Source organism: Trichosurus vulpecula, chromosome 3 (assembly GCF_011100635.1).
Source record: "Trichosurus vulpecula isolate mTriVul1 chromosome 3, mTriVul1.pri, whole genome shotgun sequence".
NCBI lineage: Eukaryota > Metazoa > Chordata > Mammalia > Diprotodontia > Phalangeridae > Trichosurus > Trichosurus vulpecula.
Window position 1 is genome coordinate 432,100,127 of NC_050575.1, and position 27,701 is coordinate 432,127,827.

The 27,701-nt window shown below is 41.1% G+C and overlaps 1 protein-coding gene across 1 annotated transcript in view; it reads right to left on the minus strand.

Moving 5' to 3' along the window:
* ALMS1 (ALMS1 centrosome and basal body associated protein) overlaps window positions 1-27,701 on the minus strand; it is a 136,583-nt gene that overhangs the window by 42,444 nt on the left and 66,438 nt on the right. The window contains exons 6-8 of the mRNA XM_036750141.1: window positions 21,602-22,795; window positions 20,586-20,742; window positions 2,669-2,841 (exon numbers count right to left, since the gene is read on the minus strand). Of these exons, the coding sequence (XP_036606036.1) occupies window positions 2,669-2,841; window positions 20,586-20,742; window positions 21,602-22,795 (1,524 nt within the window). The remainder of the gene's footprint in view (window positions 1-2,668; window positions 2,842-20,585; window positions 20,743-21,601; window positions 22,796-27,701) is intronic.

Below are 27,701 nucleotides of genomic sequence, written 5' to 3' on the forward strand. Positions count from 1 at the left end.
AACTCAAAGTTTGCTTACAGTAATGATTATTTTCTTAATTTCTAATGATTGCCTTGTGTACCAAAATATATTAAACTGGGGGCGGGGGGGGGGGGGCGGGGAAGGAGACAGGACCTCAAAGCTTTTAGAAGAGCCATGTATATGATGATTAAGCACTAAGGATAAATGTTTTTACTAACTGTAATTTATCGTGAACTTAATGATTCTGATGTTAATGTGAGAAAAGACGCGGAATCTCGTACGACTGCGATTTCATTTTCTCTGAGTATCGGTTCCAGGTATACCCCTGAATTACTGTTAAGCTTATAGTAATGCTCAAGGGAAAATGCCAACAGTTGGTCAGAAGGAGTGTGACCTAAGAATGCTCCAGATGGATGGAGATGACTGGAAAAAACTGAGAAACCAGCCTACAGAGGTAACGTAAGGCCCCTTGACTCCATCTCCTCACTGTGCAATCTCCTTTCTAAACAGGAAAGATTCCCACCCGGTACATCATGAGCCTGGCTACGGGACTCTGGCTGATGCGGAACTCTATCGCACAAGGAGCTCTCCCCAAAGGTATTTATGACTTTTACCTGAAAGCGAACAAAGCGTTTCATCTTGTTATGACTATGATAGGTCAGCCTGCACCTTTAGGCTTACCAACAGTCTTGACAGTACTGATATTACTACAATCATCATCTAATAACTTCTTTCTACAGCAAAGCTCTCCAACATGTCAGGAGAACCACAAATGTTCTATCGTGTTACAGTCACCTGGCATCAATAAGCCTACTACGCTGAGGATGTAGGGAGATAAAGGATTCTGTTCCTGGCATTCAAATTCTTCTGAATTTGTGGCCATTCCTGGTCTTATTTCCTAACCAAGGCAACAAGGAAAAATCATTTCTTACATCTGCCATCTCCATGTTCACTGGTCTAAGAGTTGTAAGTGTGTGCATAAGCTTAGGTCCTTACAATCTCACAGTCTATCTGCATAAATAACTCCTCTGTCTCCCATGATATGAGGATAAAATATATCCTCAAATGCTTTCCTTCTACCACAGCTCCCTTTTTGATGAGTGAATACTTGTCACAATCTTCCACCATACTGCACCAAAAGATTTTACAATCTGAGGATTACTGTCTAAGGAAGACAATGAACCAATCTGGAGTACTAGGCCTTGGATTTGACTCCCAACTCTGCCACTGCCCATGTGGGCGACTTTGGTTGTCACTTCACCTATGGAGCCTGAAGAGGAGGAAGTTTGGCGTGGAGGATCTCTGAGCCCCTTTACAACCATAATTCTTACAGGCAGGATGAAGTCCCTGCTCTACAGATTAAACATCCCTAATTCCTCCAACTGATCCTGGTAGAATATTATCTTCACTATCCTAACTATCCTCCTCTGGACATTCTCCATTTTCCCTCTCAATGGATTTGACAAGGACTATTACCACCTTCTCCTGGCAGTCATGCCTTTTATGTAGCCCAAGAAGCCATTAGCTTTTTGGGTTTCCATACCATACTGCTGGAGGTCAGGCTGACCCTACAGCTAACTAAAACAAACCACTTGATTTTCTTCAGATTTTCTTCTGCTTCCTAACCAAGCCTGCTCCGGCTGAAAAATTGTGATGTTGATTTTTGGGAACTCTGGCATACTATTTCACATGTATCCCTGCTGCACGTACATTTTCTTTTCTTTAGCTCACAACTCGAGCCTCTCAAGATCTCTTTGGATAGTGACAACCTCTTCACTCTCTGCCAACTGGATGAGCATGCCATCTATGCCCTAATCCAAGTCCAGGATAAGAGTGTTCAATGGTCCTGGGCCAAGCGCAGACACTCGGGATACACCAGGGCACATCTCCTGCCATATTCACAATGACTCTGAGTACAGGCAATCAAACAGCTCTATATCCACTAACAGAGAATTCATTAATAGACAAGGAAGCGAGATGCAGTGAAAAGGAGAAAAAGAGCAGTAGGATGGCATCTGGAAAGCGGCTTGGGACTTGCAACAATTCACAAGATGCTCCCTCAGCAGAAACAACATGATTCCACCGATGCTGTACAATCTCTAGAGAAGGAGAATTACTGGGGGCCCAAAAAGGCAATGGAGCGGTGCACAGTATGTGGAAGGAAACTACAGCATCGTTCTAATGATAACTCACTCTCTCTCACTCTCTCTCTCTTTCTTCCTATTTATTTATTTCTGTACACACTGTACCTCCAGTAATCTAAATTCCTGCAGGATACAAAAGGTTTGGATTTTTTCTTTCTGTCCCTAGCACAGTGCTGTACCAAGCAGGAACTTAATAAACATTTGTCAAATTGAAGTGAACCCCTGAAAGACCAAACATATGAATGACTGATATGAGATCCTCACCGATCCTGGTACTCGGTGATCTGTGATCTCATGTTGAAGGATGAAGAACACTAACAGAATGAATAAATCACGTTCTCTTGATAATGTAAAAAACTTAAGATTCATAAAAGGACAATAGATCCTGTTATTCTTGAAACCTGATTTTATCACCAACTTTAAAAAGCCACAAAAAGAAAAGATAAACCTAAAAGTTTCTCCAGGATGACCCAAGAGTCTGACAGTCGGTCTACTAATTACATATGCATACAAACAGATTTCACATGTAAATGCACACACATACTAAAATCAAGCTTTCTTACCAGTTGGGCAATGAGACGGCTTGTTAAGAACATTGTGAGGCTGAGAATTAATAATAATCTCTGATGAAAATGTGGTCTTCTGTGAACCCTCGGTTGTTATTTGAGTGATGGCATCCGATGACAGCTTGAGAGATGCAGCAGAATCTGCATTCCTGAAGTGATCTGATGTTCCACTAAACACAAGAAATGACGCATGAAGTGAGATCCAACAGTCTATGCAAAACCAGTTTCTGTCTTTAGAAAAGTCTATTTCATAAAAAAGTCAAGGGCAAATTTGATGGCATCACCATCAAAAGATTACTCCCCTCCCAATCCTCTGTTACACAGCTCTCCCTCCACTATTAATCCAAACCCTTCCTGCTCCCATTCACCCTTTAAGTTTACATTTGTCCCCTGGGACAACAAGCTGCAAAATGTACTAGCTCTTCATAAAAAGAAACCTTTCAATGTGAACTGAAATTATTTTTTCTTAGAAACAGAATTCCAAATTATTAAAGCACCGGGATAGACAAAAGGAGGGTTGAAAGTATTCTGGACAAGACAGAAACAATAAAATGTTTTCTGTTAAATGTTCACTTTCTACTGGAGTGTGTAGGAGAAAGTTATCTGTAAATTTTAAAGAGCTAAATAAATGGGAGTTATTATTTGTCATTGGGGATACGGCATCTGAGCTAGGATTTCAAGGATATAGGCAAGCTATCAATCTCCCTCAGTCATCAAACATTTCATTGAGGACTTCCTGTGCTCAGCACCATTCTAAGTGTTTGCCCACAAGAAGATTACAATGAAATGCCCCACCCCCAGCCAAGAGATAACATTTGTAAATAGGTACTTACATGATAACTGAATAGACTATTTAAGGTAACCTTACAAAGAAAGGCCCTATCAGGTGGGGGGACCTAGAAAGAAATGCCCTCCTTCAGAGTGTGGTGTTAGACCTCCAGTCTTAGAGGAAGTCAGAGTTTCTAGCAAGCAAGCAACAAGCATTTTAATAAAAACCAACTAGGTTCCAGGCACTATGCAGAACATTGGGGAAATTAAGACCCCTGCCCATCCCCTCCAAAAAAAACAAACACAGTCCCTGCTCTCAAAGAGTTCACAGTCTAATGGGGGACATAACTTTCAAATAACTATGCACAAACTATATAAACAGGATAAACTGGAGATAATCCTGGGGGAACCAGGGAAGCATTCTTGCAGAAGATAGGATTTATGGTAATATTTAAAGGAAGCCAGAAAACAGACAGTAAAGAAGGCATGAGGGAGAGCTAGTGAAAATACCAGGATTTTAGAAATGAAGCTTCTTGGTTGAGGAACAACAAGAAGGCCAAGTACTGTAGGAATTATGGAAATCTAGTAAACGCCACTGACTCCATCTTGTGACCAAATTCTGCATCTGGATCTGTTCCTTTTCTATTCAATTCTGTGTCCAGTCCAATTTCTGTCTTGTGAGAAAACAATTAGGAGAATCTTAAGAAACATCTACTGCATTGTTTGAACCTTGCCTGGACCATCTCTACCTGTTGCTTAGAGACTCTTGACTAAGAACCACGGTTATGCTGACCAGAAATCCAATCAGATAGAAAGACAGATACAAGGAGTTTTTTCACAATTATACATCTAAAGCAACCCATATTTCTTATTTGAAAACTGGCCCTCTACTGGTCAATCAGTTACTACTTCCTTGTTCCTTCGATTAGACTGAACACTTAAGGGGTAGAGGAGAAACACTGCTTTTTCTGATTTCAGGAAATTGTACCTGTTCCCTCTCTCACCTCCCAGCTTTGGAAATTCACTCATCTCCCTCCCAACTCAGAATGCCCTTAATCTTTCCTGGAATTAAAATCAGATTACCTAACCTCACATCCTGTTATATCCTGTTAATTGTTTTTCTTTTAATGTATAAAAATCTATCTCCCCTTGTATTTGGGGGCCAGTGTCAAACTGAGGAAAGGGCCTGGTTCTGATTTGTTGGGCACTTGGCATGCATCACTTCATAAACTGATATGTTCGAACCTTTGTTTCCTCATTTAATTCAGGTTTCACCCATCACAGTATCACTGTATCACAAAGTCAGTACAGCGGAGTACAGTGTAAAAAGACTAGAAAGGTAGAAGTGGGCTATAAAAGGCAAAGAGATAATTTTTATATTTGATCCTAGAGGCGACTGGGGAATCACTAGAGTCGACTGAATACAAGGCCTGACATAATCAGAGCCATGCTTTAGGAAGATCAATTTGACAGCTGAGTGGGGAGGGACAAGACTGCAGAGAGACTTGAAATGGGAGACCAACCACCAGTCTATGCAATAGATAATAAAGGCCTGAACCAGGGTGGCGGCAGTGACAGGAAAGAAGGGGGCATATACAAGACATCAATACTCTTAGTAACTGAATGCATATGGGGACTATGAACAAGAAGTGAAGGAAAACACCTAGGTTGCCACCATGATGACTAGGGGAATGGTAGTATCCTAAAGAGTAGTGGAGAATTCAAGAGCAAAGGGTTTGGTAAGGAAAGATGAGTTTAGTTTTAGACATGTTGAGTAAAGATGTCCATTAGGCAACTGGAAAAAAACGTGTAAAAAAAGTTATGTAAAAAACGGAGGTCAGGAGAAAGTTTAGGCCTGGACAATAGATCTGATAATGATCTGCACAGAGATCACCCCTGAACCCATGGAAGCTGTTGAAATCACCAGATGAGAGTAAAATAAAAAAGGGAAGAGGACCCAGGACAGAATCTAAGGACACAATTACATTTAAATTTCAATAGAAGGAGAATAGGAGGTTAGAGGAAAAAATATTTTAAGCAATGAAAATGACACATGCGAAACTGTGGAGATATGCATGAATGTGAAGTATTTTTTTTTTGAGGGGGTAAGGCAGGGCAATTGGGCTTAAGTGATTTGCCCAAGGTCACACAGCTAGTACATTTGTCAAGTGTGTGAGGCCGGATTTGAACTCAGGTCCTCCTGACTCCAGGGCCGGTGCTCTACTCACTGCACCACCTAGCTGCCCCCATATGTGAAGTATTTTAGAGACAAGAAATAATCTGGCTAAAGCAGATGCTATGTGCTGGGAAGAAATCAGAAAGGAAGCTCCAAAGAAGGCGGCAAACAAACCATGGCAAGTGCTGGACTATGAAATTTTTACATTAAGAGATCAACAGGGGGCAGAGCCAAGATGGCAGCTGGAAAGCAGGGACTTGCTTGAGCTCCCCACCAGGTCCCTCTGAACAAATTCTAGAACTTCAGAACCCACAAAATAGCAGAGGGAAGCAGGGATCCAGCCCAGGACAGCCTGGATGGTCTCTGGGTGAGGTCTATCGCGCACGTGGGCGACGGCATGACCAACCAGACCAGGAGCCGGGTAGGACAGGCCCTAGCGCCCTGAATCAGTGAGCTGTGGCAGTTACCAGACTTCTCAACCCACAAACACCAAAGACAACAGAGAAGGTTAGTGGGAAAAGCTGGGGGGGACAGAGTGAAAAGAGTTCGCAGTTCAGCCATGGCCCAGGGGGTAGCAGGGTGGTGCAGCTACAGAACTACAACTGCAGTAGCTTCCAGCCCCAGGCCCACCTGGTGGGAGTAATTAAGTGGCTGATTAGAGCAGGAGTGCAGGGCCTGCTTAAGATCCCAGTCAGGTCCTGCTGGTGGTTCTTGGGGAAGGAGGAGTGCTGGGGTGGCAGAGCTGGCTGTATAGAAATAGCTCTGAAATCAATGGCGCATCCCCTCAACCTTGGAACAAAGTACTCTTTACTCTACAAGGAGTCATACCCTGACAAAAAACTCAAGTCAAGTAAGTTGGCTGGGAACATGGCCAGGCAGTGAGAACACACTCAGATTCAGTCTCAGACTTTGGAATCTTTCTTTGGTGACAAAGAAGACCAAAACATACAGTCAGAAGAAGTCAACAAAGTCAAAGAGCCTAAATGAAAAGCCTCCAAGAAAAACATGAACTGGTCTCAGGCCATGGAAGAGCTCAAAAAGGATTTGGAAAAGCAAGTTAGAGAAGTAGAGGAAAAATTTGGGACGAGAAATGAGAATGATGCGAGAAAACCATGAAAAACAAGTCAATGACTTGCTAAAGGAGAACCAAAAAAATACTGCAAAAAATATTGAAGAAAACAACACATTAAAAACTAGACTAACTCGAATGGCAAAAGAGCTCCAAAAAGCCAATGAGGAGAAGAATGCCTTGAAAGGCACAATTAGCCAAATGGAAAAGGAGGTCCAAAAGACCACTGAAGAAAATACTACTTTAAAAATTAGAATGGAGCAAGGGGAAGCTATTGACTTTATGAGAAATCAAGATATTATAAAACAGAACCAAAGGAATGAAAAAGTGGAAGACAATGTGAAATTTCTCACTGGAAAAACCACTGACCTGGAAAATAGATCCAGGAGAGATAATTTAAAAATTATTGGACTACCTGAAAGCCATGATCAAAAAAAAGAGCCTAGATATCATCTTTCAAGAAATTATCAAGGAGAACTGCGCTGATATTCTAGAGCCAGAGGGTAAAACAGAAATTGAAAGAATCCACAGATCACCTCCTCAAAAAGATCCCAAGAAAACTCCTAGGAATATTGTCGCCAAATTCCAGAGCTCCCAGGTCAAGGAGAAAATACTTCAAGCAGCCAGAAAGAAACAATTTGAGTATTGTGGAAACACAATCAGAATAACCCAAGATCTAGCAGCTTCTACATTAAGAGATCAAAGGGCTTGGAATACAATATTCCGGAGGTCAATGGAGCTAGGATTAAAACCAAGAATCACCTACCCAGCAAAACTGAGTATCATACTCCAAGGCAAAATATGGACTTTCAATAAAATAGAGGACGTTCAAGCTTTCTCAGTGAAAAGACCAGAGCTGAATATAAAATGTGACTTTCGAACACAAGAATCAAGAGAAGCATGAAAAGGTAAACAAGAAAGAGAAATCATAAGGGACTTACTAAAGTTGAACTGTCTTGTTTACATTCCTACATGGAAAGATGATGTGTATGATTCATGAGACCTCAGTATCATAGTAGCTGAAAGGAATATGCATATATATATATATGTGTGTGTGTGTGTGTGTGTGTGTGTGTGTGTGTGTGTGTGTATACACACACATATGTATGTCTACATAGGTATATATATAGACATATATATGTCTATATATATATAGTATGTGTATGTATATATATATATAGTATGTGTGTATATATATATATATATATATATATATATAGACAGTATAGACAGAGGGCACAGGGTGAGTTGAACATGAAGGGATGATATCTAAAAAAAATCAAAGTAAGGGATAAGAGAGGAATATATTGAGAGAGGGAGACAGGGAGAGATAGAATGGGGTAAATTATCTCTCATAAAAGTGGCAAGAAAAAGTGGTTCTGTAGGAAGGAAAGAAGGGGCAGGTGAGGAGGAATGAGTAAATCTTGCTCTCATCAGATTTGACCTGAGGAGGGAATACCATACACACTCAATTGGGTATTTTACCCCACAGGAAAGAAGGAGGAAGATGATAAAAAAGGGGGGATGATAGAAGGGAGGGCAGACAGGGGGAGGAGGTTATCAAAAACAAACACTTTCGAAAAGGGATAGGGTCAAGGGAGAAAAGGAGCAAAACATAGGTAATCTTTCACAACATGAGTATTGTGGGAGGGTTTTACATAATGATATGCATGTGGCCTATGTTGAATTGCTTGACTTCTTAGGGAGGGTGGGCGGGGAGAGAAGAGGGGACAGAATTTGGAATTCAAAGTTTTAAAAACAGACGTTCCAAAAAAAAAAAAAAAAAAAAGGTTTTTGCATGCAACTAGGAAATAAGATACACAGGCAATGGGGCGTAGAAATTTATCTTGCCCTACAAGAGAAGAAGGGAAAGGGGGATGGGAGGGGAGTGGGGTGACAGAAGGGAGGGCTGACTGGGGAATGGGACAACCAGAATATATGCCATCTTGGAGTGGGCAGAAGAGTAGAAATGGGGAGAAAATTCGTAAGTCAAACTCTTGTGAAAATCAATGCTGAAAAGTAAAGCTATCTATAGGCATATGAAAAAATGCTCTAAATCACTACTGATTAGAGAAATGCAAATCAAAACAACTCTTAGATACCACATCTCTCCTGTCAGATTGCCTAAAATAACAAAACAGGAAAATGATAAATGCTGGAGAGGATGTGGGAAAATTGGAACATTGTTGCATTGCTGGTGGAGTTGTGAGATGATCCAGCCATTTTGGAGAGTAATTTGGAACTATGCCCAAAGGGCCACAGGAATGTTCATACCCTTTGACCCAGCAATACCACCTCTAGGGTTGTATCCCAAAGAAATCACACAAGCAGGAAAAGGACCCATATGTACAAGGATATTTACAGCGGCTCTTACTGTGGTAGCCAAGAATTGGAAATCAAAGGGATGCCCATCAATTGGGGAATGGCTGAACAAGTTGTGGTATATGAAGGTAATGGAATACTACTGTGCCATAAGAAATGGGGATGATACGGACTTCATAAAACCTGGAAAAACCTACACGACATAATGCTGAGCGAGCGGAGCAGAGCCAGGAGAACATTGTACACAACCACAGATATATGGATTCCGTGAGGACCAACCCTGACAGACTTCACTCTTCTCAGCAACACAAGGTGCAGGCACAACTCCAAAGGACTCACAATGGAGAATGCTATCTAAATCCAGAGAAAGAACTATGAAGTTTGAATACAGATTGAGGCAAACTTCATGCTCGCCTTTTTCTCTTCTCTTTTGTTTTTGTTTTTGGGTTGTTTTTTTTGTTTTGTTTTGGTTCTGTTTCTTCTTTCTCATGACTCATTCCATTGGTCCTAATTCTTCTCCGCAACTTGACTAGTGTATAAATTAATTCAATGTGAAGTTATTTGTGGCAGTTATATGAGATTCCATGCCATCTTGGAGAAGGAGGGGGGAGGAAGGGGAGAAAATCTGGAACTCAAAATTATGTAGAACCGTCTGTTGTAAACTAAAAATAAACATAAATATTAAAAAAAATAAATTAAAAAAAACAAAATAAAGAAAATGCTGAAAACTAAATATATTAAATAAATTAAATAAAAAAATTTTTAAATTTAAAAAAAAAGAAATCAAAAAATAAACTAATTGTTCAATAAATGAATGCTTTTGAATAAAAAAAAAACCACCCACTTAAGGAAAAAAAAGGCCAAAGGATCATATTTAGAGCTAGAAGAGATTTTGGAGATCATTCTAGTCCAAAGTTCATTTTGTAAATGAAAAAAACTAAAATTTGAACAGATGAAAATCATTATCTTGTGTCATACAGTAATTCAAGAGGAGAGCACAGAGCTGAACTTAGCTCCAATGACCCCTACCATGATGCTGGGTGGCCTCCCAGACTTCTTCCAAAAGAAATAGCCCAGGAAGATATGTGAAAGCAATCAATTAACAAATATTACTGAGTGCCTACTTCAAGGAATAGTGCTAGTTCTGTGGCCAGATTAAAATATAACTGGTAAATGTCCAACAAAATAAAGATGTAATACAACATAAAAAAAAAGAGATCAATAACGTAAGTCTATTTTAAATTTCTAAGTGCATTCAGGAGCGGCATCATCAGGGCTATATTTTATGAAAATCAACCAGTCCCTAGCTGCAGATGAAATGGAAGAAAGGTAGGCAGAACATAGTGACAGACTAGTTGCATGGAAACAGGAAAGAGAAAAAAACAGAGAAAACTCAATCAAAGGGCACAATCACCTACTTTACATGACGTAGGGAAATGTAAGGCTGAGATTCAAACACATTATTAGCCAAATCATCAAGCTACTGAACCTCTCAGCTCTGTTTCTTCTTCTATAAAAAGGAAATAATGATCACCTACAACGACACAGAATTCTGTCAGAGGTTTTTACTCTCTTTGCAAAATTTATAGGTATGGAGGTGCTTTCCTTTACATTTCATTGGTTATTAGAGTTTTAGCAATTTTTTCAGTGATTTTCAGTGATTTCCTTTGGAAAATATCTGTTCATGTACACTGTCCATTAGGGAATGAATATTAACTACTCAATCACATACTAACATTCCTACATTTACCATAAAATTTTCATAAAGTTTCTTTTCTTTTTATTTGGGATAGCTAGTTTTTCTTGTGAAAAATCCTACTATTTTCATATAATCAACTCCATCAATTTTGCCTTCAACAATCTTTTCTATTTATTCTACACATAATTTTTCTCCACAAGTGAGAGAAATAGATTCATATTCCTTCTATGTGTTTAACTGGTATTTTTTTAATGTTTTTCAATCTTTGATCTAGTTGGAATCAAGGTACAGGACAAAGAGCTTCAGAGTGAATTGGGTTGGAAGGAAGGAAGGAAGGAAGGAATCTAGCCAGCAAACCCCAAGTTAAGTGGGCAGCCTATGGTCATTGAAAGGGAGAGAGCTGAGTTACCCAACTAATTGGGTCCCCATTCAGGCAGCTCAGTCTACTCGCAGGTTGTGTTTGTCCTTCATTTTCCAAGAGGACCTGCCCAAGCTCCACTTAATGGCTGTATTTTGGGCCCTCCTGGCTCAGAGTGAATGTGAGTGGTGACTGTTTCTCTTTGGAACAGCAACCCTGAGGGTCTTCCCCTCCCAGATTGATTTTATTTTTCTAAGTAAAGGGACCATCCCTTGACTCACTTCTTAAAGAGGCCCATTCACTGAATGGGAGTTATCTCACTCTAAGTGAGTACACGAAAAGGCCTTAGCCTAAAAGGGCCAGGGTCCCACACTGCATCCTGGGTCACCTCCAGTCATCCTGATGAATATCTGGTCACTGGACCCAGATGGCTCTGGAGGAGAAAGTGAGGCTGGTGACCTTGCACAGCTCCCTCACCCAAATTAAAGTCAACTGCAAGTCATGTCATTATTTCCCTGATGTCATGGTCCTCTTCGAAAACGAAGGACAAATGCAACAGGACAAAGAGCACAGCATTTAATCAGGGGACTGAGATGTGAATCCTAATTCTGTCATGGATTTGAGAATGTGACTTTGGACAAACTGGTGGGCCTCAGGTTCTCTCTGTAAAAAAGAGAGTTTGATTAAATGAACTATGTCTACAGTTCCTTCCAACTAAAATTCATATAGACAATCAGTCCCACAACCTAAGCTAAGAGGACACCAACTGTGCATATACACCTTAAAAGTCATTCATAATGTGGTAAGTTTTTGTTGTGATTTGTTGAAACAAATGTGTGAGATGGACTCCAATAGGAATAAGGTGATAATGAAGAAACACAGCAGGGAAAAGGCAGGACTCAAAAGAATAATCTTAAATAGAGAAATATACCTTTTTCTTACTCTAGGGATACCAGACCCAACTCTGTTACTTGTTCCAGAGGATGCCAAGAACAGGCCACAAAAGTAGAATGTCCCAACCTCTTCAGCACACTGGCTAAAAATGAAGACTAGACCTCTCCCCTCGGTAAGAATTCAGGGCCCCAAGGTCATCATTTCCTAAGTGTTGTTTGGATGATTCTTTACCATGTGCATTCGCTGTTTTCCATTTGTCCCTTACAAAGCTATCAGTCATTTTTCCTAACCAAGCAGAGAGCTTTGTAAAGTCTTGCTATAGCAGTGTCCACAGTAGGGATTTCCCTAACCTGAAGTTTGCTGCCATCTTTCAGGATGTAATTCCTTGTCCCTATTATCTATAAAAAAAACATTCCCTGTAAGAATCCACTGTTCCACCTTTTTCAACCAAAGAAATCCCTGTGCATCGGCATTCTTTATTTTCTGCTATCAAGGACATAATTCTACTCAATCACAAGGAAACTCCAGTTTTTTAAAAGACAGTAACGACCAGCCTCATGGATAAAATATAACCATCAAGTGTTCCCTCTCTATAATGCTGCTGAACCACCTAACACACTCTGATTCCTGATGAAATAAATTATTTTCCCTTCTTTCCCTTTAAGTTAGATCCACTCTAACATTCTTGATGATAACTTTAATCAGCCTGCCTGGGACTTACCCGCCATGAACGTTCTGGACTCCGTTAGAATGTGAATAAGGATCCAAATCTGAAATATTAACCTGGGTCTGCCTTGAAAAGAATTTTGAGGGCTGACTAGTCTTGTGATGTGTACAATTTAAAAATTCTTTTTTATCTGGTAATGGTATAATAGCCAGTTCTTGAGGGTCTGGTTCCAATGGCACAAGAGATCTTGACTTTGAGGCACACATGTTAACACTCAATGAATCATTAAGTCTTGTTCTAGAACCATTGTCCAATGCACACTGTCCTTTTCTTAAGGTCTCACCATTCAGCTTGGCATTAGAAGCCCTTGGAGAAAGAGTTATACGAAGATAAGAGATTGCTCTTTGTTTTGGAGATGAAGATAAAGAAGGGGCGAGAGCTGGGGAGTTTGGACAGATGGTGATGCTCGACTCTGCTTCCACATCTGCCCCATTAGAAAAATGAATTTTTTGCTTTAGCTGATCTTCCTTTCCCATTGTACTACCCTGATGTTGAGAAAGAGGAGTCTGTGAGGAGGGTCCAGGACCCACCCTGTTATCTGCAGGTGGGACATTCCTGGGTTGAAAATGTTTTGCTTGTTCCTCAGGGGAAGTGCCAGAAGGGAATTCTGCAACAACATTTACACCTTTCTCATTTACTCCAAGTGACTTGGGACTCAATCCTCTGGCAAGGTTCTGGTTGTCAGAAGGTTGACTCTCCTTAATATTGGACTGAGGCTCAGCAGGAGCTTTAATAGCTGGTGTTCTTGGGGGTTCTTTCTCTTGAAAACTTTTTGTGGCAGAAGTCAAATCAATGGACCTCTGATCGTGGTGATTTCCTGTGAGCACTGGATCTTTCCTTGGGCTGCCCGCCAGTGTTCTGTTTGAAGGTGGTGGAGGGCTCTTGGACACTGGCATAGAAGACCTCTGTGCAACAATAGGAGGGCTTTGTCCTTGGTGAGCTTGGACCACAACTGGGACATCAGAGAAGCATCGGGAACGTTTGAGGGCCTCGGAGCAGAATCCAGAGGGAGGACGAGATGGAAGGCTGATGGGTTCTTGAGAGGACACAGCGGCAGGTCCCACCAATCCCACCAGCTGTGTCTCCATCTCTTCATGGAATGACCTTGGAGTCCCCCTATTAACATAATGAGACTCAGATGTGGAACTTGGAAATGGCTGGTGACTTCCCGACCTAGAAGAGCTCCATGCTTTCGACTGAGAAGTTTGGATAGTTGACTTTGCATGGCTGCCACATCGTGTATTCCAAGATGCTGTCAACTGTCTTTGGCTCATCTCTGGAGACTCATTAGAGCTAAAATCTCGAGAAGGACCACCAAATGGTTCATTAGCCATAGTTCTGAAGCAGCCTTTTTCATGAGCCTCAATAAAGAGATGATCGCATAATGTTTCTGAGATGTTTCTTATCCCCACTGGACATGGTAAACCCTAAGAAAATACAAAAGCTTTTTTAAAGTAGTTCAAAACCACTAATGTGAAAAGCAACTTAATCACTGAGCTGTGGCATGACTGTAATGAACATATCCCCACACAACAGAAAAGGTGAGATAAGACAGACCATAAATATATGAGCATAGGAGCTTTGAAAGACCAGGTCTTCCTCGTAACACAAGAAAAGATCAAAAGATTATGGAGTTAAAAGGTGGAAGGACCACAGAGATCATCTAGGTCAAAAGTGCCATTTTACAGAAATGAGAAATGAAGGGCCCACCAGGTCAAGGGGGCTCCACAAGACCCCAATGGTGGGAAGAAGCACATCGAAGGTTCCAACTCAGCTCATCTACTCATCTCACTCCCAAACCAGTACTTTTTCCCCTAGAGGGCTGAACTGGGAACAAAATGCAAAAGTTGCAGAGCCAAAATCTGGCCTCAAATCAGAAACATTTCCCCAAAATTAGTTTTCCAAAAGTAAAATAGCCTGCCTCAGGAAACTGTGAGATGCTCTCCACTGCAGGCCCTCAAGCAAAGATTTTATGAACAACTGGGTGGTAAGTATGTTATTGAAGACATTTTATCTCAGGTATGAGTAGGACTAGACAGCTTCCAAACTCCCTTCTAGCTCTGAGATTCTGCCACTGGGTAAAAAAGACAGACAGATGAGCAATAGAGAGACAACTACAGAGAGGGAGGGAGGGAGGGAGGGAGAGAGAGAGAGAGAGAAAGAGAGAGAGAGAGACAACATAGATAGACAGACAGAGAGACACAGATGGATGGACAGGAGAGACTAGCTAGTCAGACTGATAAGAGATGATGGAAAGACAGGGATGCATGGCTAGACAGAAAGAGACAGACTGACAGAAAATAGAGAAGATAGATAGACAGATGAAGAGATAGACAAAGCATTTATTAAGTGCTTACTATATGCCAGGCACTATGTTAAGCACTTGTGAACTAAGTACAAGCAAATACAGGATTGCTGACTAAGAGCCAAGAAAAGAGAAAAGGAAATGGGAAATTTCCTCAGAGGCAAGGCTGCACAGCCTGCATGGTGGTAGTAGAATCTGAGACTATTTTCCTTAGATAAAAGCAGGTCTACACTGTGTATCTTCCACACAGTAAAGCTAAACAGGTGTGTACTAAACTGTATTTAGGTAAGTATATATACAATAGGAACATCGACCGTTATGGGTATTACAGAGAAAGCCCTTTCTTGATTCATTAATATCTATATTATATGCTTTCAAATATAACCTCAAAATTTCAGTCTTGGGTCTTCCTAGAGAACTGAGATAAAGTAATTCAACAAATACTCCCTTCTTAGTCATGCTTTTCTCACTGCCATCTTTTTGTCAGTCAGCAATAAGCACTGATTAAGCACTTATTGCGTACCAGGCCTCATGCTCAACAAAGAAGGCAAAAAGACAATCCCTGCTCTCAAGGAGCTCTCCTGCTTAAGGGGGAGACAAAATGCGAACAACTTTGTATAAACAAGCTACAATAGGATAAACTGGAGATAATCAGGAGAGGGAAGGCATTAGCATTAAGAGGGATTCCTTTTGCTAAACTCAGGAGTTCTTAACCTAAAGTCTATGAACTTTTTTTTCACATTTTGATAACCATTCCAATTGAACTGGCTTCTTTTGTAATTGTATGTACTCCTTCTTCTCTGTGCATTTAAAATTATTCTTGTGAGCAGGGTCCCTAGGCTCATAGAGAAGTCAGGGACTCAAAAAAAGATAGAGAACCTTTGTGCTAGATTCAGAAATTTTACACAAAATGATAACGGACCACATCTTACTCTTCAGAGTAAGTTCTCTACAGAGAACAATGAAGAACTGGACTAGACCTGACAACCTAATGATGAAAATGTGAACAATATGAGAAAAGACGACTTGGAGATGACCTTCCTCATCAGCAGAAAGAGCTGAGAAGGGTGAGGCAGAGGGAGCATTCCAGCTGGACTCTCACGATGTTCCCTTCCAAATAATTCTAAGGCATCAAAGTGAATTCTGGAGCAATGTAGATACTTTAACAAAAATTGAACATGTATTACAATATAAAAACCTCACAAACAAATGAAGAAATATAGAAATATTAAATGTACCCTTTTCAAGCCAAAACATAATAAAAACTACATTTAATGAAGGGCCTTGAAAGCATAGATTAAAAATTTACTGGAAAGTAAATAATCTAATCCAGAATGAGGAGGTCAAAGAACAAATCAAAGAAACAATCAATAATTTCACTAAAGATGACAAAAACACTAAGACATCACAGCAAAATCTGTGGGAGGCAGGCAAAGGAGTACTTAAGGGAAAATGTTTATCTCTAAATGCTAACATCAATAAAAAAGGAGGTCAATGAATCGGATACGTAACTCAAAAAACTCTAAAAGGAACAAATTAAATATCTTCAATTAAACACTAAAATATAAACACTGAAAATCAAAGAAGAAATTAATAAAATTTAAATTTAAAAAAATGAACTAAAAAATAAAAGAGGCTGGTTTTATGAAACAAAAACAACCGAATAGATAAACCATTGGTTAATTTGATGAGGGAAAAAGGAAATCAAATTATTGGCGTCAAAAATGAAAAGGATGAATGTACCACCAATAAAGATGAAATTAAAGCAATTACTAGAAGCTACTTTGCCCAACAATGTGCCAATAAACTGATAATTTAAGTAAAACAGATGAATATTTACCAAAAAATATAAGTTGCCCAGATTAGAAGAGGAAGTAAAATACTTAAATATTCCTACCTTAGAAAAAGAAGGTGAACAAGCCATAAATGAGCTCCCTAAGAAAAAGTCCCCAGGACATGATTTACAAGTGACTTCTTCCAAGCATTTAATTCCAATACTGTATAAACTATTTGGAAAAAAAACAGGTAAAAAAAGAGTCCTACCAAATTACTTCTATGACACAAATATGGTTTTGATACCCAAACCAGGGAGAATAAAAACAGAGAAAAAAAATTGTAGACTAATTTTCCTAATGAACACGAATGCAAAAATTTAAAATAAAATACTAGGAAGGAGACTACAGCAATATATCACAAAGATCAAATACTCTGATCAGATGGGATTTGTACAGGAATAAAGGGCTGGCTTAATTAGAAAAACTAAGTATAACTGACCAGTATCAATAACAAAAATAACAAAATTATGTCAAGAGATTCAGAAAAAAACTTGACAAAATACACCACCTATTAAAAACACTAGAAAGCATAGGAGGAAATGGAGTTTTTGTTAAAATGATAAGTAATATCTATCTAAAAGCACAAACAAGTATTATCTATAATGGAGATAAACTAGAAACCTTCCCAGTAAGATGAGGGGTAAAGCAAGGATATTCATTATTACCATTATCAGTCAATATTGTAGCAAAAATGCTAGCTGTAGAAATAAGACAAGAAAAAGAAATTGAAAGAATAAGCATAGGCAAAAAGGAAACAAAACTACCATTCTCTGCAAACAGTATGATGGTGTAAGAACCTTAGAAACTCAACTAACAAAGTAGCTAAAACAAATGACAAATTTAGATAAGTTGTAGATCAAATAAACACACATAAATCATTGACATTTCTGTATATTAACTAACCAAATCCAGCAGGAGGAGATAGAAATAGAATCCATTTTAAAAAACTGCAGACATTATCAAATACCTGCCAAGACACATCCAGGAACTATATGAACAAAATTATAAAACATTTTTCACACAAAGATACATCAATTGGAGAAATATTAATTGCTTGTGAGTAGGCCAAGCCAATAGGATAAAAGTGACAATTCTACGTAATGGAATACTATTATGCTATAAGAAATGAGGAGCAGACAGACTTCATTATAACCTGGAATGACTTATATGAACTGATGCTGAGTGAGGGGAGCAGAACCAGGAGATCATTATACATGATTACAGACACACGGTATCCATAAGGACTAACTCTGATAGACTTGACTCCTCTCATCAATGCAAGGTTAAAAGACAGCTCCAAAAGACTCATGATGGAAAAAGCTATGTACATCCAGAGAAAGAATTATGGAGTCTGAATGGAGATTGAGGCAAACTTTTTGCTCTCTCTTTTTTTTTTCCTTCTTTTTTGGTTTCATTTCTCCTTTCTTATGATTCATTCCACTGGTTATAATTCTTCTTTACAACTGGACTATTATGTAAATAAGTTCAACGTGAAAGTATATGCAGAACCTACATTGGATTACATGCTGTCTTGGGGGTCAGGGGGGAGGAAAGGGAGGGAGAGAAAATCTGGAACGCAAAAACCTGTGAAACTGAGTGTTGTAAATTAAAAATAAAAAATAAATTTTTTTTTTAAAAAGTGACAATTCTACCTAAATTAATTTACTCATTCAGTGCCATACCAATCAAACTACCAAAGAATTATTTTATAAAGCTAGAAAAGATAATAACAAAATTCATCTGGAGAAGAAAAACATCAAGAATATCAAGGAAATCAATGAAAAAGTTATGAAGGAAGGCAGCCTCACAGTACCAGAATTCAAACTATATTACAAAGGGTATTCATCAGAACAATCTGTTACTGGCTCAGAAAGAATGGTGGATCACTGGGATAGATTAGGTACACAATACACAGCAGTAAATGGCCAAGGTAATCTGGAGTGGGATAAATACAAACTGTGGGGCAAGATCATCATCATTCGAAAACTGCTGGACAGTAGTTTGGCAGAAACTAGGCAAAGACCAGTATATCTCTCACCATATACCAAAATGAAGTCAAAATGGGTTCATGATTTAGACATAAAGCGTGATTGTAAGTAAAGTAGGGGAGCACAGAAAAATTTACCTGCTCTATCTATGGGTATGGGAAGAGTTTATGACCAAATAAGAGACACAGAAGGTCACAGGAAGTAAAATGGATCTTATGATTACATGAATGTAATTGTAAGTGTTTGCACAAAAAATACAGCTAAAATTATAAGGAAAACAAAAAACCAGGGCAAGGTGGGAGGGGGAGATGAGTGTTTTACAAAATAAATATTTTTTTAAAAGAAAGTAAAAGCTGTAAAAAGGCAAGCTTTCAAAAATAAATATTGTGTGCCCCACCCCCAGCCATAGAGCAGTTCTGCCCACAGCCAGCCTTCATTTTCCAGACTTGGCCACCGTCCCTTTCCCATACTCCACTTTTCAGCTCCCTTTCATATGTTGTCTTCCCCTACAAGAATGTAAGATCCTTGAGGATAAGAACTGCCTTTTTTTTTTTTTTGGGGGGGGGGGGGGGGGAATGTATGTATAATCCCTGAGCTTAATAAATGTAGCCTGACAACCAAACATCAACTGTACCAAAAGTGAAACAAGTGCAATCTAAATTCATCAAAAATTGTAACATCAATTAGGATCGGAGAAATTAATAATTGCCTGAAATAAACACAGACCTGTCCGTCCAGCTCCACCCACTCCAGTGACTCCCTACAGTGATTCCAGGGATTCTACTTCTCCAACTGATTCAGCTGAAAACCCCCCAGCCTGGCCTCCCTTCCATAATCCCACCAGAAAGGCGACCACTTGGCTTTACAATAGCATCCCACCTCACCCCCCCTTTCTGTGAACAGCCTGCCCCTAACACCTAGAATTGATTCCCATCTCTGCCTCTTCAAATCTCTAACATCCATCAAAGCCCAGTCAGTGAGCCAACCATGAGCTGAAGTACGAAGCACCGGGGCTATCACCACAGCCCCTGCCTTCAAGGAGCTCACTTTCTAAGGCGGGGGAAACAACACATAACGGGGGAGCTGAAACCCTCACACAAAGCTGGTGGTGGGATTACTGTCTGTGCCCTTCCCCAAAATGGAGGCTCAATTCACCAATGTGAGAAGATGACTGAGGCAGAGGGACATGGGATGAGGGGTGGAGAGTCCTTGGGCTCCTCCCCAAAACAGAGATTCTGGGGATGAGGATGAGGAGGATGATAACTAGCATTTCAGCAGTATGTAGTACATGCCAGGCACTATGCTAAGAACTTTACAAATATTATCTCACTTGATCCTGACTACAACAAACCTGTGAGGTAGGGGCTATCATTACCCACATTTTACAGGTGAAGAAACTGAGGCAAACAGAGGTTAAGTGACTTGCCCAGGATCCTATAGCTAGCACGTGAACTCCAAGTCCAGCACTCTATTATGCCAGCTAGCGATGGATGCCAACCCAGACTGCCCAGTGCAAACGTCACTACCTTCACAACGCCCTTCAAGACTCCCATAGCTACAACTGCCTCTCCTACCCCACCCCCAAATTACACAGTATTTATTCTGTATATTCTTCTGTGTCTCCAGGCTTAGCCCTGTCCCACCCCCACCTCCTCCAACACAATGCCAGCTCACTGCCAACAGGAATGGCTTTCTCCTTTTGTTATCCTGGCACAGAGTGGCCACTTTCTAAACGTGTGGAAGATCAGCTAATTAACAGAAGGGTATACTCACCCAGCCTGGGTTCTCCTGCATACCTGGAATAAGTCCAGTGGCCTCCCACACCCCAAGAGGTCGGCCTTGATCTCTTCCACCTTCCTCATGTCAGCTTCATCCAGCTCAGTCATGAAGTTCCCATACTCAGTAGCCAAATTAAACTTCAGATTCCAGGCTGGGAAGAGAGCATTACAACAATGGAGATAAGAAATAACTACGGGAATCCCACTAGACTGTCAGGGTTTCATTTTCTTTCTATTATGATGAAGAAATTAGCAGCTCCCATTTTCAATCATGAAAACCTACCTCACACAGGGCCTGTTGTTTTGGGGAGACAATCATTGCAACTGAGGAGCAAACGATCAGTGAGGAGACAGATAAATTGGTCACTGCTCCACAATTTATACCCTGAGTGCCTGAGACAGTATAACTGAAAATTGTCTACTACAAAAGCAGGATTTGAACCCAGGCCTTCCTGATACTAAGACAGTTTCTCTTCACGCTACAGTATCACGGATGTCTCCCCAACCAAGAAGGATGTGCTCAGAAAACACAACTGAAAATTAACTGAAGTGATGGACACCTGCCATGACTAATGATTAATCTTGGTCCTGGAGAAAAAGGTGAAGGACTAGAGAGAGTATTGGCTGATTCTCTCAAGGCTCTGCATATCTGTGTCCCTTCACCACCAGGGTGGGTTCAGGTGGGATGGGGGGGAGGGGAGGGAGGGATTAGGAAATGACTGGTCTACGGTTAAAAAAACAGAAGTTATCACTAAAACAAATATATAGATACAGCGACAGATTATACACACAAAGCTAGCGTCTACTAGTCAGGCAATTGGTCAAAACATATTTTCAGTCCGCTACCTGAAAATGTTTCTTTCATGATAACACATGTGGGGCCTGAGACTCCACCAAATAGACATTTATTTGGGTTACCAAATATTCCTTTAAAATCTAAGTACCTCTGAATTTCAGAACACCGTCAGTGCCTACATCACCAAGTGACAGGGCAGGCAAGCAAGCTCTTACCGCGTGCGCGCACCCTGCACTCCTCTTCCTCCGCATTCCGTAGCATCTGCGTGGCCAAGCTCCCCGGGGTGTCACAGGTCAAGAGATGCCGCACATGGGCAGCCAAGGAATCATCACTGCTGCAGCCGTCATCACTATCACAAACGATCTCTCTCTCGAGGATATCTCCCACGTGCACGTGGGCTGGGATATTGGGCGGGTACCCAAAAAAGGAATCAGAACCAGGATCCCACATGTAAGAAACTCTCACATCACTGGAGTCACTGCTTGAATTGCTGCTCGTAAAAGGTCTCACAGGCACTGAAATTTCATCCCCAATAAAGGCACTACTTTGGCCATGTTCACATCTTGACACTGACTGGACTGTTTCATACTGTCTGAGTGTCTCCTTCAAGGCTGCTCTGGCCTTCCTCTCCATTTCCTGAACGGAAATTTTCCCAGTATCTCTCTGGGAAGTCAAACGATTGGCCGCGTTAGTCTCCACCTTCGTAACAAGGGTCACATTTTCATCCCATCTTAACCTGTGGGAAAGCCCCATGGAGGCCTTACTGAGAGGGGCCTCCCTGCTGTCATCCAGCCTGCTGAGCTGAGGAGATACGACGTCAGGGTAAAGAGGTTGGGAACTGCTAACCCGCTTCCGTGCGATATTCTCAGCCTCCACCAGGAGCGTGTGGAGCCCTTTATCTATTTTTGGTTTACCTTCAGACATCTCCTTAATATCTGAAAGTGTGGGTTTGCCTTTCTTCCCATCTTTATCCACAGACATAGGAATCCCCTTAATGTCAGAAAGTGCTGGTTTGCTTTTTTTCCCACCTTTATCCACAGACGCAGGTGTAGGCATCGGCAAAGGCACAGCGTTTGAATGGTCCTCATGGAGATGGGAATCCCAATGATCTATTAACCTTTGGACACGTTCAGAAATGATTTTGAAATCCTCTTTATTACAGGAAGTAGCAGAGGGAATTGCTGGTGATACTGATTTCTCCTCAGCTTGCTCAAACTTAGGGAAAGTCTCTGGGGAACTCTCAGAGGCCTGCTCCACCTGTTGCTGAGAGGCACTCGCAATCTGACTTTTGTCCTGGAAATCCAGATGCTGCAATGTTCCAGTAGGCACTGGTGAATCTCGGTGTGAATGGGACTCCACAGGGATGGGTCCGCTGACGTGAGAGATGCCGGAATTAAAGTTGGAATGTACTAAAAGGGAAAAAGAATGTTTTTTAAGGTACTGGATATTAAAATAAGAGAGAAAGAGAGAGAGAGAGAGAGAGAGAGAGAGAGAGAGAGAGAGAGAGAGAGAGTGTGTTTGTGTGTATGTGTGTGTGTTTGTTTTCTCAGGATAATGACCATTACATTATACTCAAAACTTTAGCATTTACACATAAACATGGTTTAGAAACAAGGCTATTCAGCAGTCCTGAAACCAGCATGTTCTCATACATACTCCTGGGAAATTTCAAAGCCACTAGGCACAAAGGCACAGCATGGGCACAGTCCTCAAGGAGATGAGGACTAACCTAGAAGCCAAGAAATGACAGAGTGCAGGGCCCAGTAACAGCCACCCTCGGAGATGGAAGAAGGTAACCAGGGTGAGGAAGCATTACAGCCAAGTCCCCCTCCACAAAACTTCTCCAAAATCCATCAGAATGAATCCTGATGATGACATACAGAAAATCTGTCCAGCTCAGCTAGGCCGGGGTCTACACATGGAGGTCTGTGGATACTGGAGATGGAGTTAGGCCAGGACCACACACCCAGGGAGAGGGGCATCCCAGGGGAGACAATGCAGCGCTGTGTGCCCACTATCCAGGTCTGGGTCACAAATCCAGGGTAGAACAGGAAGGAGCCCTGCACACAAGGATGGCATTCCTGAGTAGGGGGGCCCTGTGTGGCATTCCAAGAAAGAAGCAAGCTTGGAAGTCATTAAGAGCAGTGAGGCTCAGACCTCAGGAGCTGAGCAGGATCTCAGTTTCAGCATCTGGCCCACCTTGCAAAGGAATAACCAGGACAAGATTCCCAGATCAAAGGGGAATCTATAATTATGGGAGGAAGGGAGGAAAGGAGGAAAAGAGGAAAGGAGGAAGAGAGGAAGGAAGGGAGGAAGGGAGGAAGGAAGGAAGGGAGGAAATGAACACTTATTAAGTGTCTGCAATGTGCTAAACATTTAACAAATATTATCATTTGGTCCTCACAAAAACTTTACCCAAACAACAAACTCTCTGAAAATTCAAATGAACCAAATTCCATAAGGCAACTAGAAATATTAAAACATATTAAAATATTTAAACTCAAAAGGCTGAAAAAGTAGAAGAAAATAAAAGCTATCTCATAACTAAAACAGGCACTACAGAAAACAGATTGAGGGGGGAAATTTTTTTGAATCAATGGAGTATCTGAATTCCATAACGAAAAAAAAGCCAATTATTTTAAGAAATCTTAAAAGAAAACTGTCTTAGATTTCTTAGAACCAGAGGGCAAAGAAGAAAGAGAAAGAACCCCAAGATGACAACTCCCAGGAACATCACAGACAAAACCCAGTTTCTAGGTCAAAGAAAAAATACTGCAAGCATCCAGAAAGAAAGAATTCAAGTACCAAAGAGCCACAGTTAGGATTACAGACAATTTATACAATATTCCAGAAGGTAAAGAATATGGACCTAAACCAAGAACAATCTACCCAGCAAAAGCAAATATAATCCCACAGAGGGAAAAAGAGACAGAAATGGTAGACATAAGAATTTTTGGTGAAAAGAGCAGACCTGAGTAGAAAATCTAAAAGATAAACACAACGATTAAAAGAAATCTAGAAAATACACTTAAACAACTAGGGCAGCTAGGCAGCATGGGCAGCTAGGTGGCGCAGTGAATAGAGCACTAGCCCAGGAGTCAGGAGGACCTGAGTTCAAATCCAACCTCAGACACCTGACACTTACTAGCTGTGTGGGCAAGTCACTTAACCCAATTGCCTTGCCTTCCCCGCTCCAAAAATAAATAAATAAAATAAACAACTGGAAGTAGTTAAACAATGATGCTTACATTCTAATATGGAGAGGAGACAAACTTTCAAAAGACTGTCTTCAGAGGTCACAGAGTAAAGAAAGCAAACTCGGCCAGCGTGTGGTTTCTGTTTTCTGAGTTTTGACAGAAAAGAAAAGGGAGGATGGAAAGGAAAGTAGTAAGGAAATAAATAAGAAAAAAGCGAGAGGAAATGACTGCTTTGCATGAAGGGAGTATACAAGAAGAACACAGAGCTACGGAGGGAGGGATGCTCAAATAAATGTTCTTAACTGAATGCGTGTAATCAGAAGCAGTTGGACGATACAGCGGCTGACGTACTGGACACGGATGCAGGAAGTCCCGAATTCAAATTCAGGCTCAGACACTCAGCCTGGATGAGTTATTTAATCTCTTTGCTAAGCACCTACTCACAAGGGTTATTAAGAGAATAAACTGAGATGATGTAAACACAGCACTATGCGAACATCATAGAAATTTTATATAAACACTAGCTATTACTGTAATTATTATTATCTCCAAGAAAATATCATCTACACTCAACTACCACGTAGGATCAGAGCATGAGGCAGCAAGAGCTTGGACTAGAAAGTGGATGAAAAACAAAGAACAAATCCAACAGCCAAATGACAGGAGGAGAGGTTCAGCCCTTGGTCTTCTGCTATGCTCTCCCTACCTAGCCTTGCCCGCACACTTCCATGGGGACGCCTCCCATTCTGACCTCCCACCTAACCTGAATCCCAAACTGCCAACAAGGCACGGCCACTCAGAGAACTTGCTGCCGCTTCAAAGCTAATGTATTCAGAGCTGAAAGCATGGTCATTCCTCCAAAACCAGTCTCTCCTCCCAGCTGCTTTACACCCTTCCTCCAAGGTGATGCCCAGAATGGAACACAACAATGCAGACAGAGCAGAGCAAAACAAGCAGCTCCCTCACGCTGGACCTCAGGGCTCTTTTAAGGAAGGACTGAACATCACGGCCTTTTGGGCTGCCCTATCATACTACCGAAGAAAGGGCAACAAAGGCTTCAGACATGTGAGTACGAGTAAGCTCAGGATGTCACCAAGAAATATGTAGAAAAAGCATCATGAAGAATGCCACCAACTAAAAAAATAGACCAGGAGAGAGGGGAAAAAAAAGGGGAACTCAAAATCTTATAAAAGTGAGTGCTGAAAACTAAAAAAAAAGTAATATAATAGTAATAATGTTCTCTCTCTCTCTACACACACACACACACACACACACACACACACATATTGAAATCTCCTTGTATGAGGGCAGGAGTTGGGGAGAAAAAAACCTTCAGCACCTGGAACAATGATATTCACATTCACATCAATGCTTTTCTAGTCATTCATTCATGCACGAATTAACAGCCTTTTTTTCTTCAGTGGAATAACTTTTTTTATTAAAATACTTTAATTCAAAAAACAAGACCAGTCATACATGTCATACATACATACAATGAGAGCAATGGAATACCAAAACCCAGCTCACTTAGCTGCAGGAGTAATACTCAGGCCATCAACAGACATCAAGAAAAGGCCTCAGAGAACTTTGAGAATGACTCGGCTGAGAGCTGCCCAAGATAGTCAGGCAAGGACAGACAGTGGTCTCCATCACTCCTCGTGATCACAGCATCTAAGTGATGTGAGAGGCCTCCAAAGGTGATGGGTTTAATCCAAACCACACCTAAACAAGACACCTCTTTAAAGCATACCTGAGGAGCCCTTAGCCAGCCTGGCCTGAAAACCTACGACCTTGGATCTTCATGGCTCAAAAGTTGTTCTTCGGCTCTATGGGACTACAAGGAGTCTTCCAGATTGGTCTCCCTGACTCTAGCTTCTCCTCTTCTAAAACAATGACAGGCTAACCTGGTCCCAACTGACCTACTCATCATAAGCCCCACCATTCTCCCCCTTTCAGTCACTGTCCCTAGTATGCTCTCTCTTCCTTCTCAAATGCTGCTGATCCAAAAGCACCAGCATCATCTCCTCCATGGAAACTTCCCCCAATGACTCCAGTCAATATTGATCTTTCCTCCTCTAATTTCCCAGAACACATATTGTCAGTACTACACAAATTAATGATTATACTCCACTAATCCCTACATCATATTTTTAATAACTTTAAAGCTTGAAGAACACAAACATGTAAGTTATAGGCAAAATTCAAGGTTCAAATGTAAGCAGGAGCAGAATAGATAGAAAGTGAAGAACCAAGCTGATTAAAGTAGACCTGAGACCAGTGGATGGGGAAGGTTTAAGAAACCAAGAACATGACACCAAGCCAGCTGGGCAGGAAGAAAGGCCAAAGTTCCAAATTGACAGACCTTAGCTTGTGCCTTTGCATTCTGTCTTTGAGATCGGCTTAAGATTCAGTGACACGGCCTTCCTTGTTGTCTCTCACATAAACTCAAAGACAGGATATGACTGCAGAACCTTAGGACCATAGGTCTCCCAGAAGAACAAAAGACTAAAAACACCTGACCACCATAGTTCAGAAACCGATCATATAACTTCCCAGAACGTCTCAACATAGCAAATGAATTACCAATGGAAAAAATTAAGAGATTGCATACAGGAAAAAAAAAGTCAAGGCTGTAAACTCCAAGAATCAAAGTTATTACATTTAATATTTTGATTCAGGGAGGGGCAGAGCCAAGATGGCCGCATGAAAACAGCGTCTTACCGGAGCTCTCTCACAAATTGTCAGATTCCTACAAAAAAGTGAATTTGAGCAGATTTGAGAGAGTTAGAAACCGTGAGTAGTCTGAGCGGGGCAAATTTCCAAGCCAGGAGAGTCTGAAAGGCCGAAAGGATGAATCTGTAGGCTAGGAGAGGGCTCGGCATGCGAAGCTGCTCCAGACAGCACCAAAGCGGCAGCCGCCAGGAAAACCCACATGGGAGACAGGCTGGGAGAAAGCTGGGCGTCCGAAACCGGTGGAGTTCCCCAGGCCTCCCAACACAGGACGGCAGTCTGTGGAAGCAACGAGAGGCAGTGCAATGCCACCGGCTGTGAGACATCAACTCCTGAGGCTTGCAGCCCAAAGGTATGAAACGTGGCTTCTTGAACTTCCGAGAGACAT